Raw genomic sequence first — 19,605 nt, forward strand, 5'->3', positions numbered from 1 at the left:
GAAGAGAGGAGAGAGAGAGGAGGGCAGGAGTGGGATGGGAGAGAGGATTAATGAATGGATGAAAGCATAAGCAGGGCACCTGGAGCTTCCTTAGCACTCAGCACCTCTGACTTAGCTCCAAAGAGCTACTTTGGAACAGAGGGGGGAAAGGCAGGATGAACATACTACAGTATCCCTTTGAACTTGACTGTTTCCATGGAAACCAGCTTAGCCAATAAGGTTAACAAGAGGGTACTGGGGGCTTGGGGGGGCGGGGAGCAGGGCAGGGCCTTTGTTGGCATGCTAGAAACTCCACAGCATTTGGCTTTATTTAGCATCATCAAGGTCTCCCAGGGTTTGAAGCTCCTTAATGCCTCACACGTCTTTCAGAGCCTGGAATTAGCTGGAGCAGGGAGGGCACATGTGGCCTGTTCAGTACCCTACTCCCCATGCTGAGTATAAGGCACAGCATTTAAAGGTGCAGTCCCTGAGCTGGCTCAGTTGTGGACTCTTGTCCACTCTTGGGTGCAACTCTTGATCTAGGGGTTGTGGGTTCGAGCCTCTTATTAGGTGTAGAGATGACTTAAAAATAAAATCTTTTTAATTATTTTTTTTAATGTTTATTGACTTTTGAGAGAGAGAGAGAGAGAGAGAGAGAGACACACACACACACACACAGACAGGCAGACAGAGCATTAGCAGAGAAGGGACAGAGAGAGAGGGAGACACAGAGTCTGAAGCAGGCTCCAGGCTCCGAGCTGTCAGCACAGAGTCCAATGCGGGGCTCGAACCCACGAGCCGGGTGGTCATGACCTGAACCGGTTGGACACTCAACCGACTGAGCCTCCCTCCCAGGCTCCCCTGTGTGTTTTTACTTTTAAGAATAGGTGCTACTAGAAAATTTTAAGTTACATATATGGCTCACATTATATTTCTACTGGAAGCACTGCTCTAGAGAAACTTGCATTATGTGTGCACCCAAGGAAGTGTGAGCAAGGGTATTCACTGCTTCACTCTTCCTCCTGTGCAAAGACTAGTAACAAATGCTCACAAAAAAGGGGAATCTGTACACACACATTGCAGTTGAAATGAATGAACCAGATCTCTGTGTAGTAACACTGACAAGTTCCAAAACAAATGCTGACTGAATTGCAAAATATATAAAATGTATACATTTAAAAAGGACATGTAACACCATAAGGAGATACAGATCCCCAATAAGAACACAAACTACAGCACAGAAGGCTACACACCAAATTCATCCCAGTAGCTGCCTATAGGTTGAGCAGAAGGGCAAGGGAACTGGAGAGAGAGAGAGAGAGAGAGAGAGAGAGAGAGAGAGAGAGAGAGAGAGAGAGGGGGAGGGAGGGAGGGAGAGGGAGAGGGAGAGGGAGAGGGAGGGAGGGAGAGCGCGAGCCTTCATCTGTGATGCTTTGTTTTCTTGATTAAAAAGCCTTAATATATATCTTCAGAGCTTAACATCTGTTAATTCTGGGAGATAAGTGCACGGTTGTTTGCTACTTTATTCTCTAGCATTTCTGCTTTAAATATTTTTCAATGAAATAGCAAGGAGATTCAGCTGCTATGGGGCTCCCTTGGGGGGATCCCGCCAGGGTGCTGGAGAAAGTGGGCTGCCCTTGAGACTCATCCTGCACCGCTCTGCTCTCTGCAGAGTCCTTGTGCTCCTTAAGATCCCAGAGAGGTGGGGCAGGTGGGAGCTGGCTGGTGCAGGCCAGGAAAGCCCGAGGGGAAGGTGAGGGCTGGGATGCTGGCAGAGAAGCGGAGGCCAGAGCTCTGCAGGTCTCAGCCCCAGACAGGAAGGATGGAACTCAGTTCCTTCTTTAAGGAGAGGATCGGCCCACTGGTGTCTCAAGCTACAGGGAAGGTGCTAGACAGCTCTTCGAGACCTAGTAAAAGTCATTGCTTTTCTTCCAGATTATGTGCTCGCCTTGTCCTCCTGTCCTGCAAGAACGGCAAAGGCTGGCTGCCCAGGTTGGAACACTAGCTTCCCATCCCACTGCCTCAGGAAGCAGCATGAGGGGAGTCAGAGTGAGCAAGAGCAACCCAGGCAGAAGGCCTGTGTGTAGGGGGAGTCACTGACCATGCCGAGCACTGCCATCTCCATGGAGTACCCTTGTCTGTAGAGCCTGAGGCCTGGCCTGCCAGGGCCATTAAGTGGGAAGTGGAGGTTGCCTGGAAACAGCAGCTTGGCACTGGGGTGATCTCATAAAACAAATAGCAGAGATGCTAATTCCCTTCTCTCAGTAATGGAGACCAGCTGAAAATAAACTGCCTCCAGATGCCCGGACTGCCCCAGCTCCGCCCCAGCCCTCCCAAGCCTGCAGCTCCAAGGGCCTCAGACAGCAGTTCACGATGTTGGAGGAGGGAAGGTGGGGAAGCAAATCACAGCCTGGGCCTGTGGGGCTGAGACCAGAATTGGGGGGGCCCTTGTGACAGCAGGGCCTAGTGACAAGGATAAACTGGGACAGTCTTCCACTATGCTCTGGCCTACGGCCCCCTGCCCCAAGTCTGGTTAGCTCTCATGCCCTCCCAAGCCGATCAGCTCAGGCTCCTGGGACCAGGCCGGGAGTGATGACCAGGTATTCACCATCCCTGACCTGGGGCAGGGATCTGGGGTGCTGGAGCCAGGAGCAGGTTCCCTTGCAATACCAGCTTCTGTGGTGCCTCTTGCTAATAACAACAATGATGACAACAGTGGTAATGGTAATAACAATAATGCTAATGGCTAACTCAAGTATTTTCTAATTTATTATGTTCCAGGACCCGTCCCAAGCACTTTTCAGGTATTAACTCACGTAGTCCTCACAACAATTCAATGGGGGTAAATACTATTATTATCCTTTTTTTTTTTTTTTTTTTTTTTTTTTTTTTTTAACAGATGAGGAAGGTGAGTCACCAAGACGTTGAACACAAAGTCATGGGTTCAATCTGTGGCAGAGCCAGGATTCAAAGTCAGCTATGACTAGAAGCTATGCTTGTCTCTATAACACTGTGCTTGTCCCTACAACACTGCTGCCTCTCAGGACACAGACCTCGGGCCCTGTGATGTCTCCCTCAATGCCCTTCCAAGTTCTCCCTAGTCCCAGTGGCCAAGGTCATGGTACACTCATTCATTCATTATGTATTGAGCACCGGGTTGGTTCTGGGGTCTAATGATGAGGCAAATACAGTCTGTTCTCCCAGAGTTTATGGTTTGGGGGAGTCAGTCAGTTATACTGTACACTGAGGGATAAGCACAGGAGCTGTGTTCGAAGGTCTGGGTAAAGCTTCTCCAAGGAGGCAGTTCTAAGCTGGGAACAGATGGGGAAGGACATTTCAGGCAGCTAAAGCTGCAAGAACAGAGAGGTCAAGAGTGTCTGCTGCCTGAACTAAGAATAGAAAGTTCAGTGTCAGGGGGCACAAGGGTAGGGGAGGCAGCAGCCAGAGGCCAGGGGTGGACAGAGAAGCCAGCATGCAAAGGGTCTCAGAAGCCATTCCTCAGAGCCTGGCATTTAATTATCCAGTGGGCAAGGGGGAGAAAGTTAAGCAGGGGAGAAGCAAGGTCTGGTCAGGAGTTCAGTGAACTCTCTCCAGCCAGGAGCTAAGGGTGGGAGGCTGCTGGGTAGGCGGGCCTAGAAGCAGGAGCCACTAGTAAAATGAGGGTGCCAGAGAGGGTAGGGAGAAGTAGGCTGCTGTGAGCTTTCATTTTTATTTTTTTATTTATTTTTGAGAGAAGGAGAGAGTGAGTCACACACAGAATCCGAAACAGGCTCTAGGCTGTCAGCACAGAGCCCGACGTGGAGCTCGAAATCACAAACTGTGAGATCATGACCTGAGCCAAAATCGGATGCTTAACTGACTGAGCCACCCAGGGACCACTGCTGGGAGCAGTCAAGTGGACTCCTTGGGATGCAGGGAAGGATGTGGATGGGGAAGGCGGTGGGGCAGAGGAGATGCCAAGGACTAGGCTGAGGGAGTCATGGATGGCTGGGGGCTGGGACGGTGGCAGTACCCACTGAGACAGAGGCAGGAAGCAAAGCAAAGAGCTTCAGACACACAGTAAGTTCAGTTGTGATTGTGTTGAGCTTGAAGTCCCAGGAGTATCCAAGCAAGAGTTTTCTTTAGGGTAAGCCAAGTTCAGGCCTGTCAATTCACCCAGTCCTACCATTGCAGGGGAGGTAAAGGAGAGGCGCTGCTCCCTGCCCCCCACCATTCACACCCAGAGAACAAAGGCACCTGACTGGTGGTCTTCCTCCTGCCTCCTGGGCTGGCAGAAGTTATGGGCAGAGGAAGACCAGGAAAGAGTGGGGTTGGGGGCCCTGTGGGTCTGACTGGGAGTGTCACCAGGGGACACAGCCAGACACAGTGTCAGAGCCAGGGGAGAGGGTGTCACAGAAGGCTCAGGAACTGGAAAATCTCTGTAAGTCTTTCCCAGCAGTATGTCTGCACCGAAATTCTACCTCCTTGTACTTTTCCCCTCCCCTGCAATCCCTCAGGAGGGCTGACCCATGTCCCACTTGACTGCTCATTCAAGAGGCAGCACTGAGGTGTGGCAAATGTCCAAGGTGTCTCAAGTGATCAGTCACTGCCTGCCCATTTGGCACCTGTCCCTCTGTCAGCTGGGGAAAAGAGGACCTGAACCCCAGCAAGTGAACCCCCTTGCAGAGAGAGAAACCTATGCATGTAGCCTCTCACATCCCTGGAAGACTTTGGACTTCACCTTGGGAGACCAGGGGTCGAGGCACTAGGCCCAGGTCCCCACACAGCAGAGGCCCAGGCTTTCCTCCAGGACTCAGAAATGACCCAGGCCTTCAAGGAGGCCAAAAGGGCTAGGGACGACCGGTTCTCTTCTAACACCAACCAGCAGCTCCACCAAGGCATGGGATAAGGACCCTCCACCAACAGAAGACTCACCAGCTTCTGGAAGAGGTGGCCCATGGTGACCTGGCTGTCCCACTGCTGCACCTTGGGGCAGAGGTTGTCATAGAATTCCTTGTGGATCTCGTAGATGTCCTGGATCTTGTAGAAGATGGTCTCGATCTGTTGGATGGTGAGCACGGGCTGGGAGGTGGTGGCTGTGGCCTTCAGGGGCTTCATGGGCTGGGAGTGAGGAGGAGGAAAGAGAAGAGGTGAGAGGCACATAACCCAGAGGGTCAGAAGGCCTGGGGTGCTGATGAGCCTTTCCTGCAGTAGGAGTGGTGCTTAGACAAGGCCACTGAGGGCAGGGTACCTGGAACGTGGTTTGTATCAGGTAGCTGCTGTCATAGGCTCTGACAAGCCATGCCCTACTGCGAGGAGAGGGAACCTGACAGCCAGGGCCTGGGCCAGCAGCCCTCCCAGGCCCAAGGGTTAGCTAACGCCAGGACACATTTCCCCCACGCCCTCATCCCCTGAGGGGCCCCTGCCCCTGGCCTGTACTGAGTTTGCTTATTGGTTTAATAGGACATGTCCTTCCACAATGGACTTGTGCTCTGAGTCATAAGCTCCCTCGTCATATTTCAGTGGAAGGGAGGGTTGCCTGGGAATTCAACCCCTTAGATACTTCCTTCCAAGAAACAGGACATGATTCTAGGATTTGGGGGTAGTGTCTCACAGAGACCCAAGACCAACGTCAGCTGCACTGATATTTCAGGTTCCCAACACTTAGTAATATAGAGAGCAAGCAGGTGGCACATGTGCCCCATTCAACCTCCTATATCCATGGCAGACATCGCCAGTTGATCACAATGCTCTTTCTCACTGAGCCTGCTTGTGACCTCAGACTCTTTCTCAGTGCTGAAGCTGATATGTGAGATGAAACTTATCTGTCAACCCTGCTCGTCTGCACTACGACTCTCCAAGGCCTGCGAGTGGAGTGGACGAGGTGACACATGGTCACTCAGGACCACTCCCTAACACTGGAGCGATCACCTCAATGCCCAAAAGTAGGATTTGTTGGAAAATGGGACTTGGGTGAATTCTCTTCGGGGTGATCTTCTGTGAGTAATGAGTAAATATTTTATAATCAGGAAAAGAAAAAAGCTATTAGAATTTATAGTTGAAACAAGCAAATAAACAAAAAACCCTGATACTGAAAGATAAAGAGCTCTTCCTAGGTTGGCCTTCCCTCAGCTCCAAGCCTCTAGAAGAAGCCTTGACTGCACTCCAGAGGCCCTCCAGGAGACGGGGTCTGGAAACCTGCCACACAGAGAAAGAGGAGAGAGGCAGGCACATTCACCTGGAACACAGAAGCCTGAGTCAGACACAGTTAATATTCTTGGGCTGTGTGGAAAGAGGCCTCTGACTTAGCCCGAGTCACTCTGGAGATCCAGGAACAGCCAGAAGTTACGGAGGCAGGGGTGGTCTCAGTAGAACTGTCCCTCAATGTCAGAGGCTTGAGCCTCTGCTCTGCCACCTAGCAGCTGTGGGCATGCCTCTTAGTATCTGGGCCTCAGCAGCCTCGTTGTAAAAGTGGGATAATATCACCTTCTCGAGAACACTGATGGGAAGATCAAAAGCCATAATTTATATAAATTTATATAAAATCAAGTATGTGCCTGCCACACAGAAGGCAGTCCATTGTGTTGGCTACTACTACTATTACTACTATTATTATTAACCCCACAAATAATGTACCGAGTGCTTAATGTGAGGCCAGACCTGGGTACTCAGTGATTCACAACTTGCCCCATCCCTGAGCCTGGGGAGCCTCCCATCCAGTAGCGGAGACAAACAAAACACAAGGAAATAGTCAGAAGTGCCCTGAAAGAAATAAGACAAGGACCTCCTGAGACAGGGTGGTGAAGGACAGCTTCTCCCAGAAGGGGACATTTACTCTGAAATGGAAGCAAGGGGTGCAAAGGACAGTACTCGAGGCAGACTTCCTCAACACCAGTCCCAAGGTAGGTATGGGCTTGGTGAGAGAGAGGAGCTGGAGAAGGCAGGGAGCCTGTGTGCCTGGGCAAGGGCAGGGGAGCAGGGCTGGAGGGCTGGGCAGAGACCAGATTGGGCAGGAAAGACAGGCAGCTTGGAAGCCCTTGCAATGAGGGTGAAGCAGGGGCGTAACAGGGGTCCAACTTTCTTTATGGGAGATTTCTTTTCGTGACTCATGATCCTTGCTATGGAGAACATTATAATCCATTTGGGTAAAACGGACCAACACAAATGCAACAATCCAGTGGACAAAGCAAGATAGGGTATATCACCATCTTGGACTGTCAGTACCAACCAAGTGGTCCCAAGGTTGGTTGCACTGGCACAGCTCAGAGGGCTTCACAGAGGAGGTGACAGGAACAGAGCAGTGAGGTTCGGGAAGCTCTGAGCAGGTGGAGGGTGGTGGGACATGGGTGAGCATGGCGGCCAAGGGAAAGAAGGGACCAGGGGCCAGGAGAAAGGGAATGCTGTTCTCCTAACCCCAGGTGGGTGGCCCCGCTCAGCTTCAGGGCTCCCGATATTCCGGGAAGGACTCAGAGCTGATCCTCAAGATCACTGTTCTAGTTGATCCTTTTTCCCTTTACCCGGCATCCAGTGGAGGGACAAGACACCACGGAGTCCCAGAATCTCTACTCCTTGCTCTGGCCCAGGTGTGGTCCCCACTAGGGAGGGAATGGTCCTGGGAAGACAAGGGTCAGGATGTCTCAGGAGCTGCTGGGCATGCACTCCTCCACACCTGTGCAAAGATAAGACCTGACAGCGCTGCTTCCTCCCAAACTTCCCACTCTGTATACAAAAAAGGGAAGAAACGGGTGCTCACCACAGCAGGTCACATGGACGGGGGCTGCACGCAGGCCAGCACGGGCTTCTTGGGACAAGGCTGGGGACCTTTGGTCTCAGCTCTGATTTCAGTGGGGGCAGGGGGAGTGCTGGGTGTGTTGGAGCCCCAGCCGGCCGGAAACCCTTGAAGGCAGTTCACTTTAATCTGGTGAAGCCCTGAGTCCAGGCCTCGGGTCCAGATGTTGAACTTTGATCCAGCACTGTTCTTCGGCCCAAGTGTTAGCACTCCCAGAATCCTGCTGCAGAGGGCAACGGTGATCCCCGGCTCTCCATTTTATCAGAGGGGAAAAAGATTCTTAGGGAGGATCAAGGAGTGACCTTAGAGTCAAGCCTGGCTCTCAAGTTCCCATGAAGTGCTTCTCAGGAAGATGGGCCAGGTGGGTTCTGACTCATAGTGGGACTTCACACAGCCATCTGTCGGCTCTGTCCCCCAGCAACTTGCCTTTCGAAACAGGAGGAAGAAATCTGCCCACTTCCTCCACCTCCTATCCAGAAGGCCTGGGTTTACTCCTCCTTCTGGAACTCAGGGAGGGAAACACCACTGACCCGTTTTACAGATAAGGAACCTGAGAACCCCACAGTTAACTGCCCGGAGGAGAGGCTGAGGGAGGACAGCCAGTGGGGGCCCAGAGGTGGGAAGAGCTTTATGTGGGGGGCAGCACCTGGAGCTCACTTCCTGAATTCTTCACAGTGGGAAGGTTTATCTCCCTTCCTCCACCCTCCACTTGGATCTACTTTGCTTGTAATCTGAGCCAACCAGGAACCCGGAGGTTTCCAGACTACCAAACCCTGCCCCAGCCAACCACCCAGGGGGCAGGAACAGAGGCTCCTGGGTGGGTCCTGGCTGGGCCTATGTGTGCACTCGGTGTTGGGTACACACACCACACAGGCCCAGCCATCTGCATACCAGGAAGTGTGAAGCTGAGAACAGCCGAACACAAACACTGTAGGAACAGAGCCAGGGAACGAGGGTCGAGGGTCTGGTGAGGAGTAGGAGATCTGGGTGCGGACGATGGAGAGGACAGGTTTTCTTCTCCTGGCCCCTTGGTCAGGTCACACACAGCCTCCTTCCCCAGAGAGCAAAGGGCTTTGGCAACCAGGCAGCTATGAGGGGAGGGTTCTGCAGCTCAAGGAGGGGGCGGGGAGGTTTGATTCCTTATCTCTGAGGCTTATAATCTGAAGCTGCGGCTGTGGAGGGTCCTGCCCCCTCTTCCTGGGGCCCTACAGCCCCAGCCAGGCCTTCTAGATAGTCTCCCCCCTCCCTCTTCCCCTGCTCAGGAAAGAACCGATTAGGGGCCTTGGGTGAACAAGCTGGGGGGAGAGGAGGGATGTGCCCTTGGGTCACCTCAGGACTGGGGGCTCCAGCCTCACAGGTTTTTGCCTTTGAGGCATGAAGCTGTTAGAAAGGCGAGGCAGGGAGGGAGTGTCTTGGCCCCTAAATCTGTTGTTATCTCTCCTGGGACAAACGGAAACTCACATGGGGCCCAATGACTGACAAGAAAGCAGGTTGGAATCTCCGAGGGGCTTGCCTCTTACTTCACCACGCCTCCCATTCCTCAGGGAAAGGGCGTGTGATGGAAACAGGCCCGAACCTGCGTCTCTCCCAGCACCGGAGAATATAACTGAGGCGGCTAACACTCAGGCTCCAAGAGCTTCACGTGCAAATTCATCTCCTCCCTACAACAACCCCACGAAGAGCATACATACTAATACCAGCTCACGCAGTTTGCAGATGGAGAAAACGGGCTTCATTGACCTGCTGAAGGGCTAGAGCTAGAAAGTGGTCAAACTGGGAGGGTGGCGAGCAGTCTGGTTCCTTTGTCCGACCTCCTTTCAAATGGGCACCCTTTTCGTAATAACAACACCCCTTCATTTTGGTGTGGCAATTCCAAATGTGTGAGAGGCGTTTCGCATGTGTCTGACTGGCCCTCTGCTTGTCTTCCTTCCTTCAGCTGAGTGTCTAAGTACCTGGCATTTATACTCTGGCCCCAGAAGGATCCCCTGATCTTCTCAACCCCATGAAGAAGAGAGAGAAGATAATGGGAGTATTCGCATCTTCAGATGAGGAAAATGAAGCTCCAGGATATTATGCATGGCTTGCCCAAAGTCAGTGGTTTTCAAAACCACGACACATGTGAGAAATCACGTGGCCCAGTACCTACGGTATATACACATGCATGCAACAGACCCAAAGTTTCACAAAATAGTACCTATTCTTACTACGTGTGATGCACACTGACATTTTCTATCTCATTTAAAACAAAACAAACGGGTTCAACCTAATATGTTGACTTCACAAACGCACTTAGAAGGTTCGGATGCACAGTATAAATAACAGTGCAGCGAGTCTGTGATTAACGGCACAGTCGAGTCTGGCCCCAGACCACAGCCCCATCTGCCATGCTGTCCACCACTTGAAAAACTCTGCTGTGCCTACCAATAAACTCAAAGGGAGAGCTGCCACAAACTGAGCCCAGACTGTTGCAAAGTACCTGCACATTTTGATACTTATTCCTTGGGGAACTAATACCAAGTCCTGTCTGGAACACTGGGTGACATCTCACTTCACAGCAAGTACAGAAATGTATATCTTACAATTTTTGTAAGAGTGAGTGTCTACATTTCTTATGCTCCCTTTAACTGATATCCTATGCCTCAGACAGCAAAACACACAGGGGAAAGAACGTCACCTGCGACGGTTACTCTGCAAACTATCCAGTTGCATCTAATGAGCATTTTCTGCAAAGGCAAAACCATCTTACACCTGTGTGGTACTTTTACCTACTATTAATGGTACTCTGGGGCACCTGGGTGGCTCATTTGGCTAAGCGTCTGACTTTGGCTCTCTGTTCGTGAGTTTGAGCCCTGCGTCGGGCTCTGTGCTGCAGCTCATAAACAAACATAAAAAAAAAAACCACCTTAAATAGTACTTCCCTCCCAGGCTGAGTCTCGTCATTCCTCTTTCTTGGGAGGAAACTGAGGCACCTGACGGTTGGGGTTGGTCTAATGCCTCAGAGCTACAGTGCTTCTCAAGAGACCCTTCCACCTCACCTTTCCTGCCACAGAGCCTTGGGGATGCAGTGAACGGCTCGCCACCCCAGGGAGGAGGAAGGGCTGACACCAAGAATGACTGGTAGAGACTGTCCTGGAGCACAGGGTGGAGGCAGAGGCTCGGCCCCCAGCTGGACAGAGTGCTGTGATTGACTAGTAATGCCTGTGTGCTTTCCCAGAACAGGTAACGAAGAGTCGGAGCTGAGAGGCCCAGGTCCTTTCTGGCAATGGCCCCCTGGCCAAGCTGTCAGCAGAGCCACACCACAGACTCTGCCCACAGGGAAAGACTGATCCAGGCCCCCCTTCTTCTTCAGCCCCCGAGGCACTTGGAGCCCGACACTGAGGCCAGAGTGTATACTCACCAGCAACAAGGCTTCCAGCTGGTTAATGTAGATCTCCTCGCTGGCCAGGAACCCCGAGAGAACCAGCTTCCTCATCTCCAGGCCCTTCCCTGCCTCCACCTGTATGAGAGCAAACCGAGAGCTCAGGAGAAAGCAGGCTAGGATCCCGAGGGACCTGTTTTCTTGCCTTTTTCCTCCTCTTTAACCAACACTTCTGTAGAGAATAAAAGCCAAGTAGATTTGCTATAACAACTTGGAAATTATAGAATAAAAAAGGAAAAACAATCACCCATGCTCCTGCTACACCTTCCTTTCTTTCCCACATTCTTTTTTCCACATTTCCTTATCTGATGTCCACCCATCCACCTGGAGTAGTGAGCAAAAGGACAAAGGAGCTGGCCTCGTGTGTAAGGGGCAGTTCAATGGGGGAATACAGTTAACAAGGGAAATCAGCATCATGACTGAGGCAGGGCATGGTCACAGGGGAGGACCCAAGAGGGGCCGGTGGAGGCTCCTGGAAGAGTATAAACTGAGAGGAGGGGTAGAGAGAATGAGACGGAAGTGGCCATGGGAGCCCCATCTTGTGGCCTTCTAGTGACACCTCTGACGAGATCTTCCTGTCCCCAAGGGCTCAACCCCCCCAATAGAAGGTGCTACACCCCCAGCACTTCCTGACCGCCTCATAGTGAAAGGCACATATCCTAACTGGTCTCCTCCTCACTCCAGAACTCCTCCTCTGTGGTGATCGTGCCCCATTCGGCCTTGAAAGTCCATCTTGCTAATCTCTTACAAGGACTCTGTTCTGCCCCTCCCTTTCTGCTGTGAGCTTTGGCTCTGCCGCCTGGATTCTTGTAACTGACCTCTGCCTCTCTCTCTCTCTCTCTCTCTCTCATCGCTTTGCACCACACACCAGAGACGGGTTAACCTTCTGAGAACACCACCTTACACCTGATGCTCATCAAGGACTTAATGCTGTAAAATCTTGCCATTTGCAACAACGCGTATGGATCTAGAGGGTATATTGCAAAGTGAAATAAGTCAAAGAAAGACAAATACCATACAATTTCACTCATATGCAGAATTTAAGAAACAAATGAACAAAGGGGGAAAAAAAAAGAGGGACAAACAAAACAACTGAAACTCAACTATAGAGAACTGGTAGTTGCCAGAGGGGAGGTGGGTGGAGAGATGGGTGAGATGGGTCATGGGGATCAAGAGTACCCTTTTTCTGAGAAGCACTGAGCCATGTATAAAATTGTTGAATCACTATATTGTACACCTGAAACGAATGTAACATTGTATATTAACTATACTGCAATTAAAAATAAACAATATTTAAAAAATGAACATTGCAAAATGTGATTATTTGGGGATTCAATTAGGTCATTCGTCCAACAATATTTACTGAATGCCCACTGGAATCTGAAGATCCAAGGGGTAGCAAACATACAATAATTCCTCCTCTTATGTGGTTTATGCGCTAGAGAAGAGAAAGACATCAAAACAAACAAGTAAATATAAATCTATAACTACACTGTGATACGGGTTAAGGCTTAAACACCTTCGTGGCTCCTAGCGCCTCTCCTTACCCTGCCAACCTTCCCCACATGCCTGGAGTGTTCTGGCCTCTGAACTTTGGTTCCTGCTGCCCCAAGATGCCTTCTCCCACCCTGGCTCTGCTCTTGTCCAAATTCCAGTTCTCCTTGGAGTCACAGCTGAAGTCTCTGGGCTGCAGCATCAGCTCTCACATCAGAGTCTGGGGGACAGACCCTCTCACCTGATGTGTGAGCTCTCTCATTAACCGCCCGCTGACTCTGTAGGGCCTTGGAAACACTGGCATCACACTCTTCTTGCACATCCCTGAAGCCCAGCACATGATACCTCTAATACGTGGGCACCTGACATTTATTAAGCCTTTTAAGTTCCTTCCACTGGCATTTAGCTCAGACACCTCACTGAGGCGGGTACTATATTGTTCCATACGCAACCATCTGGACTGCAGACAGGTCTTGGAAGAGGGAAGGGACTGGCCCAGGGTCACACAGCCAGGAAGTGGCAGAGCTGGGATTCCCTCCCAGTCCTTGAATACCAAATTCCATGCTCCTCCAATGCTTTAATGATTTCCTCACTACCCCCCCTCCCCAGTATCAGATGCTTCCCTGGGATCTCAAACAGAACCCTCTCTGGGCATCAAATGCACATCGCTAGCACAAGCTGGGAGAGTATATGAAGCTATCAGAAATGTCTGAAGTCTGGAGGAGAGCAGCCTTCTCCCAGCTGCACAGCCTGTCCCTCACATGTTCCCACAGCTTTGCCCAGTTGAAGGCCTGGATCCTCGGCCTTCCATCAGCAACCCAGTTATCAGATCTGAGCCAGAGGCTGCTGCCCCCCAAGTCTCTGACCCTGTGATAGAAAAAACAACATCCTGCCAAAGATGTCTACATCCAGCCCCCCAAACCTTTAAGTATGTCACCTTATATGGAAAAAGGGATGTTGCAGGTAGAATTAAACTAAGGACTGTTAGGCAAGGAGATGACACTGGATTATCCCAGTAATCACAAGGGTCTTTATGACAGAGGAGGCAAGAGACAGTCAGAGTCAGAAAAGGCAATGTGAGCAGAGAAGGGGAGCAGGAGGAAGGAAAGAAATTGACTCCAAGATTGGAGGATGCTACACTGCCAGGATGGGGCCATGAGCTAAGGAATACAGGGGGCCTCTAGAAGCTGGAAAAGGCATGGGAATGGATTCTTGCCCCTAGAAGCATCTAGAAGGAATGCAGCCCTACTGCCCTTTTAGACTTGTGTGTAAGAGAATAAATTTGTGTTGGGTTAAACTACTAACGATGTGGTCATTTGTTTTGGCAGCATTAGGAAACCAGCATGGACATCAGGCTTTAGGGAAGGACAATAGTTATTTATTGATGGCTTCACAAGTACCAGGCACACTTCTAAGAACTGTCCAGGCATTAGCTCACTACAATCCCATGATCAGGAAGAGGTGGTCATTACCCGCTCCTATACCCCCGAAGGCACAGGGTGGAAACCGCCAGCTGCTTGGAATTGTCGGCATTTCAAGCAGGCAGCACACCCTTCAAGGAGCAAGGTCTGAACTTAGAGCAAGGCTGTGGCCCCAGCCCCTCGTGGTCAGATCGGAGGCAGCCTCCCTGAACATCGCACAAACCCTGCTGCTCCCTAAGCCTGACAAATGGGAACTCGCCTTCCCTCCTGCTCCCTGCCAACCAAGATTCACCTGAGGGCCTGGCAAACATCATCTAAAGGAAGTCACTCAGGGCACCCAGGGAGCTTAACGACCGAGCTGGTTGGACTAGGATCTGGTGAAGACCTGGTGATGGCAGCCATGTTTTCATCCACTTTGGCATCAGCCCAGAACCCTGGGCCAGTCCCTGTGACAGCGTATCTCAGCAAGACCCTCTCCTCAAGGGACTCCCACCTCAGAGCCCATTCTTGAAAGAGCTCCCCCAAAAGTCAATAAGTAGTCACCTCCAAGAGTCTCACTCTAGGCCACACTGATCTGAAGTTTGGGCTGCCATGGGGTAGAGATGGTGGAGAGCTGAAGGATGTGAAATTAGGTTCTGCGTATGTCACCAATAAGAGGCCTGTTCTCAGTTATCACCAAAAACCTCTTCCTTTTTTTTTTTTTTGATTTTTGTTTGCTCTCCTCAGACTCCCATGTTCCTGGCTTAGGATTATTGGGAAACTCACAACTGTTTCTTCAATCCTTGTGGGGCTAGTCTTGTTTCACAATCACTAGGGCTATGTGCCAGCCGCTGGGAATACAAATCCAAAGGTGAGAGAGATGGTGTCTGCCCCCAGAGAGCCTCCCAGAGGTGGTGCCCACATGCCCAGAATCCCCGGGGCCAGTTCTCTGCAGAGCTCGGGCCCCCACAGCATGGGCCATGCTGCCTGCCTGTTGTCCAGCATGGAGGAAGCTGCCTTTGAGTGGCACTGCTTCCACTTCCTCCCCAAGCAGAGCTTATGAAACGCAGCCACCGTGGGCTGGTTCATTCCCAGCATTTTACACAGTCAGCATAAGGCCCCCAATGCAAGAGGCCAAGTCCTTCTGAGAGGGACAGTACCTACAAGGTAGGTTCAGCCAACTCTGGCCCGGTCTTCTACAGAGTTTAGAGGCTAAATAAAGGTTTGGGTCTGGGCCAAACCGAGATATGATCTGTCCAGGAACTTTGACCTCCTCCAAGACAATAGTGAGGACCTGCCATCCAGAGCCCCAGGCTAAATGGCTCTGCACACAGAATTCAGCTCATGGGCTACCTCGATTTCTGAGGAGCACTCAGTGGGATCTACTCAGAGTAGATGCCACTGGGTGCAGAGGCTGTGCCCATGCCAGGCATCAGCCTTAGGACAGCTGGTCCCTCTCTGGGCTGAGACAACTGTGGGGAGGCCTGGCTGTTCTTTCCTCTTCCTAGAGCTAGGCACTGGGGAGGTCTCCTCCAGCCATTTCCTTAGCAGAATTTATTAAAAAATTTTTTAACGTTTTATTTAGTTTTGAGGGAGAGAAGAGACAGCATGAGCAGGGGAGGGTTAGAGAGAGAGGGAGACACAGAATCAGAAGTAGGCTCCAGGCTCTGAGCCAGCTTTTGGCACAGAATCTGATGCGGGGCTCGAACCCACGAACCATGAGATCATGACCTGAGCGGAAGCCGGACCCTCAACTGACTGAGCCACCCAGGTGCCCCCTTAGCAGAATTTAGATTGGGGAGGGGGGGGGTGCAAAGCCCATTCCCCTGGAAGGTGGGTCCCTGTAACCCAGGCTGTCCAGAGGCTTTAGGCAGGCCCAGCAGTGTTTCCGAAGTCCAGGTGTTCATATTCACCTCTGCAGTTTGGTCATACATACCACCTGCACTCCTCTTAATATTATTCTTTACAACTGACTTCTTAAAAGTACAGCCTTATCTTGAGCATTATATTTGAAATCATAAGATGTCCAGTTATATTTCTTCTAATACACATTGAAATATAAACCTAAGTATTCACGTGCAAAAAAGACACCTAGGTGCTACCTAAAATCACATCTCAAATCATCCGAAGTGTAGCCCACACTTCGGGAAACACCCTAGCCGGGGACAGAGGCATGGCCATCACTGCCTGTAGGGGCCCAAGAAACTGGGGCAGGCAGAAACCAATGTGGGCATTTCTGACTCTCCATTAAAAACTGGAGCAGAATAACACCTGATGGGTTAATCTGCATTACAGAAACATTTTTTATTCCTGACAAATGAGTTCCTTTAAATAGTAGCTTTTAGATAGCAAGGCTGCTATCAGCCCTATGTACCTTTAAATAGAACCGTAGGGAAGATTTTTGGAAAGCACACATCACTTCACAACCAGGGGGTGATGCTGCTATCACTATTAACATTATTATTAGTTTGTAGAGACTTAACTCCTCAAAGGGAAATCTGGGTTGAAAGACCCAGCTCTTGGAGGAAACCACTGCCCCGATCACATTTGTCCCCCAGGAAGATGAAGCAGCTGGGAAATTACACTGAAAACAGGACTGATTGATAGGACTGCCATTTGGACACATGGTCAGGAACACAACCACCGTTTAAGGGAAGCACTCCTGGAGTAAAGTAGTAGCAAAGAGCGAACTGCCTTGGGTTCCCACCCGCTGCTGAGAAGGGCCTATCGTGGAAGACTGCCAGGACCATCCACAGCCCAGGCCGGGAGCACATGCCCTGGAAATGCCCCTTGACCGCACATGCACACAGGTTCCCACGCAGTGCGCACACACGCACCCAATCCAGCTCTGGCCCAGGCAGAAGTGGTGTCCCCTCCTCCTCCTTCATACCCTTTTATCGAAACCCTGAGTACTTTCTCCTTCTACCCCTATTATCTGTGTACTTGCCCCTTTGCCCTGAACTCTTTTTGAGAAAGGATTGCGCCCTGTTCATCTCTTCCATGCCAGGCAGGATGCTTTGACTAGAACACAACCTGACAGAGTTTGATGAATGACTCAAAGAGGTTTCTCCCCACCTGTCTGCCGCCACCCTGCTGGTCTCCACCCTCTTATCACTGACCAAGCCTGATAGAGAACAAGGACATCCTAGAGGTGTTCAGGATGAGATAGGTGGCCTAGAATTCCCCACCACTCAGGAAAGGCCCCTTCCTCTCTGGCTGAGACAAGTCCAGGAACACTAAGGCAGCAAAGAAGTGAGGAAGACTCCATCCAAATGTTCACAGGGATCTGGGAGGACCTGGCTGTCTAGGTGTGTTGTGTGCCTGGGCATCTGTGTGCAGCCCCCTTAGAACATCTCTGAGTAGGAGAACACAGCCGGGAACACGGCACACCCTTTGCAGGTCCCACGGAGCCTCGCTCACTCCACAAATTCACTGAGCACCAGTCATGTCCCAAGCTTAGTGCAGTGTTCAGCAGTGAATACAACCTGGCCCTTGCCCTTGAGGAAAATAGGGCAGAATCAAGAAGGCAGATGCCTAGAGTGCTGAGCAGAATGAAATATGGGCTAAGACTGAGGTAAAAGCCAGAGTCTAGACTAAGGGTAGATCCATAAGGACCCCATCTGTGCTGGGAAGCATTCTCAGAAAAGGCCCATTAGGGACCCCCATATCTCCTACCCCACATACTACTTAGCTCCCAGCCGGTGCTCTTGGTTAATTCCCAGACTTTCCCCCTTCCTGTTCCTGGTGGGGGGTTGCTCAGACCCTAAGTGCAGAGGCCTCTGCAGGCCTAGTGAGAGATGTGACTTAGCCCCTAGGGCTCTGAGCTAGCCCCAGATGAGGGAACCAGGGTCTGCTGCCAGCCTCCCATCACGGCTCCTCTCTGCTCTGCACCCAGGCCCACAGCTACTGCTCCAACCAGACGCCACACATCAGCCATCTCCTGTGGGTCTCTAGCCTGTTTTTACCTCCATTAGCTCCTCCTTAGAACCATACTGTAGTGCAGGAGTGGCAGGGCTGTGATCCCCAACTTACAGAAGGGACAAAGAGGCTCAGAGAGGCTCAGTGGCAGCCTACTGCCCACAGCAATGCTCCATGCAAACTGGCCCGGAGGGAGCGGGGCACAGATGGTCACTCTGTTAGGCAGCCTGGCTTGCAGCCTGCAAACTCCGAGCCATACATTCCCATTGGCCCTCTCTCCAAGCCACAGAACACAGGGGAGGTGAGCAAGGCTGAGGTTAGGGTTCTTCGAAGTGGGTCTAGGTGAAAGAAAGGAAGAATGAATGGTGTGGTGCACCATGCCTCAGGCATCAATGGTGTGGTTTTGAGGGAGACCCCTGGCCCCTGGGAGGAGGTGAAGAAAGGAAATGGGGTTGATGCACAGAGCCCTCCTGCTCTACCTACAAGGCCACTCCTATGACAGGACAGGCGCATCGCTGGGGAGAATGCTCACAGCCTGAGTGAGGGGAGTGGAGCCCAGCAGAGCTTCTTGACTACACCCACCTGGGGAAAAGTGCCTACCCACCTGGCTCCTGCCTCAGAACCGGCTGTTATCACCCGCTTCTCAGCTGATCCAATTCTTTCCCTTCAAGGAAGCTCAGTGACCCCTGGCTCTCCTCTCCCAATGCTCACTTGCCCTAGCCCAGACGCACTAAGTCTCCTTGCTAAGGAAGCCAGTGGCCCCTTTGGCCAGAACTTCCTAAGTGCACTTATCCTACTGTTGCCATGGAAACAATGAATTATGGCCTCCTGGTTTCAACTCAGCCAGCTCCTCTGGGGCAGCAGGCTCACACCACCGCTGTGCCCACCAGGTGACTCCTGTCACTGCCAGAGAAAGCCCCCAGCACAGCTGGCCTGGGGAAAGCCAGCAGCCACGGCCGCTAAGGACAACTGGTCCAGGGGGGAGGCAGACACTGCACCTCTCCCCAGGAACAGCTGCGGGGGAGCTCAGCCCCTAGCAACCCCTCGCAGGCATGCGCCCCTCTCAGCCGGAGTGCGGTGCCTCCACCCAGCCATGAGGCTTGTGCACAAACCAGCCATTTCTGCCCGCACACAGCTTTGGCAGAGCTGCCAGCCCTGCCCCTCCCCCGACAAGCATCCAGGGTGTGTCACGTTCCCACCTTCACGGCCACCAAGAAGGGGGACTCTGAGCCGGGGCTGGTCGGGGTTCCCAGCTCGCACTCCTCCAGGAGAAACACATCTTCATCCTCCAGAACCTTGTCCAAAAGGCCTATAGCCTCCTCTTCCTCTTCCATGGCAGCCGGAGGCGCGGAGGGCAAACAGGAAGCGGGTCCACGCAGCAGCGGCAGCCGTTACCGCCGCCGCCCCGGAGGGAGGCAGGCGGGCAGGGAGGGGAAGAGCGTGCAGGGCAGGCCTAAACCAGCATGCTGGCCTCCCCGGAGTCAGTCCTGGCACCCGGCCACCGGCTTCCGATGAAAGGCTCCATTATGAACCTTTTCCTGCTGCCGCTTCCCGGCCCTCCCGCGCGCCGGGGCTGCGGGCCGCTTCGAGCGCGTCCCCAGCCCGGGAGAGGGGAAGCGGCGCTCCGG

The 19,605-nt window shown here is 52.0% G+C and overlaps 1 protein-coding gene and 1 long non-coding RNA gene across 10 annotated transcripts in view; one reads left to right on the top strand and one right to left on the bottom strand.

Annotated features, from left to right (window-relative positions):
• The window catches only part of ABR (ABR activator of RhoGEF and GTPase), a 181,285-nt gene that overhangs the window by 60,135 nt on the left and 101,545 nt on the right, over positions 1-19,605 (bottom strand). For 5 of the 7 annotated variants that reach the window (XM_029927280.1, XM_029927285.1, XM_029927282.1 and 2 more), the window contains 2 exons: positions 11,145-11,243; positions 4,894-5,079 (listed from right to left, as the gene is read on the bottom strand). In XM_029927280.1, the coding sequence (XP_029783140.1) occupies positions 4,894-5,079; positions 11,145-11,243 (285 nt within the window). Of the gene's footprint in view, positions 1-4,893; positions 5,080-7,711; positions 7,856-11,144; positions 11,244-19,176; positions 19,600-19,605 lie in introns of those variants that run through there. The other 2 variants (XM_029927284.1, XM_029927287.1) reach the window with 2 other exon arrangements.
• Positions 5,758-11,411, top strand: LOC115281782. 3 transcript variants are annotated; one of them, XR_003904402.1, is made up of 3 exons: positions 5,758-5,957; positions 9,684-9,894; positions 10,962-11,411. It is a non-coding gene; the product is annotated as an uncharacterized LOC115281782 (long non-coding RNA). The 3 variants fall into 3 exon arrangements; XR_003904400.1 differs by having other exon boundaries at positions 10,967-11,411; XR_003904401.1 differs by lacking the exon at positions 5,758-5,957 and adding an exon at positions 6,551-6,860 and having other exon boundaries at positions 10,967-11,411.

The sequence above is a fragment of the Suricata suricatta genome, chromosome 17 (genome assembly GCF_006229205.1).
Source record: "Suricata suricatta isolate VVHF042 chromosome 17, meerkat_22Aug2017_6uvM2_HiC, whole genome shotgun sequence".
In the NCBI taxonomy this organism is placed as follows: Eukaryota; Metazoa; Chordata; class Mammalia; order Carnivora; family Herpestidae; genus Suricata; species Suricata suricatta.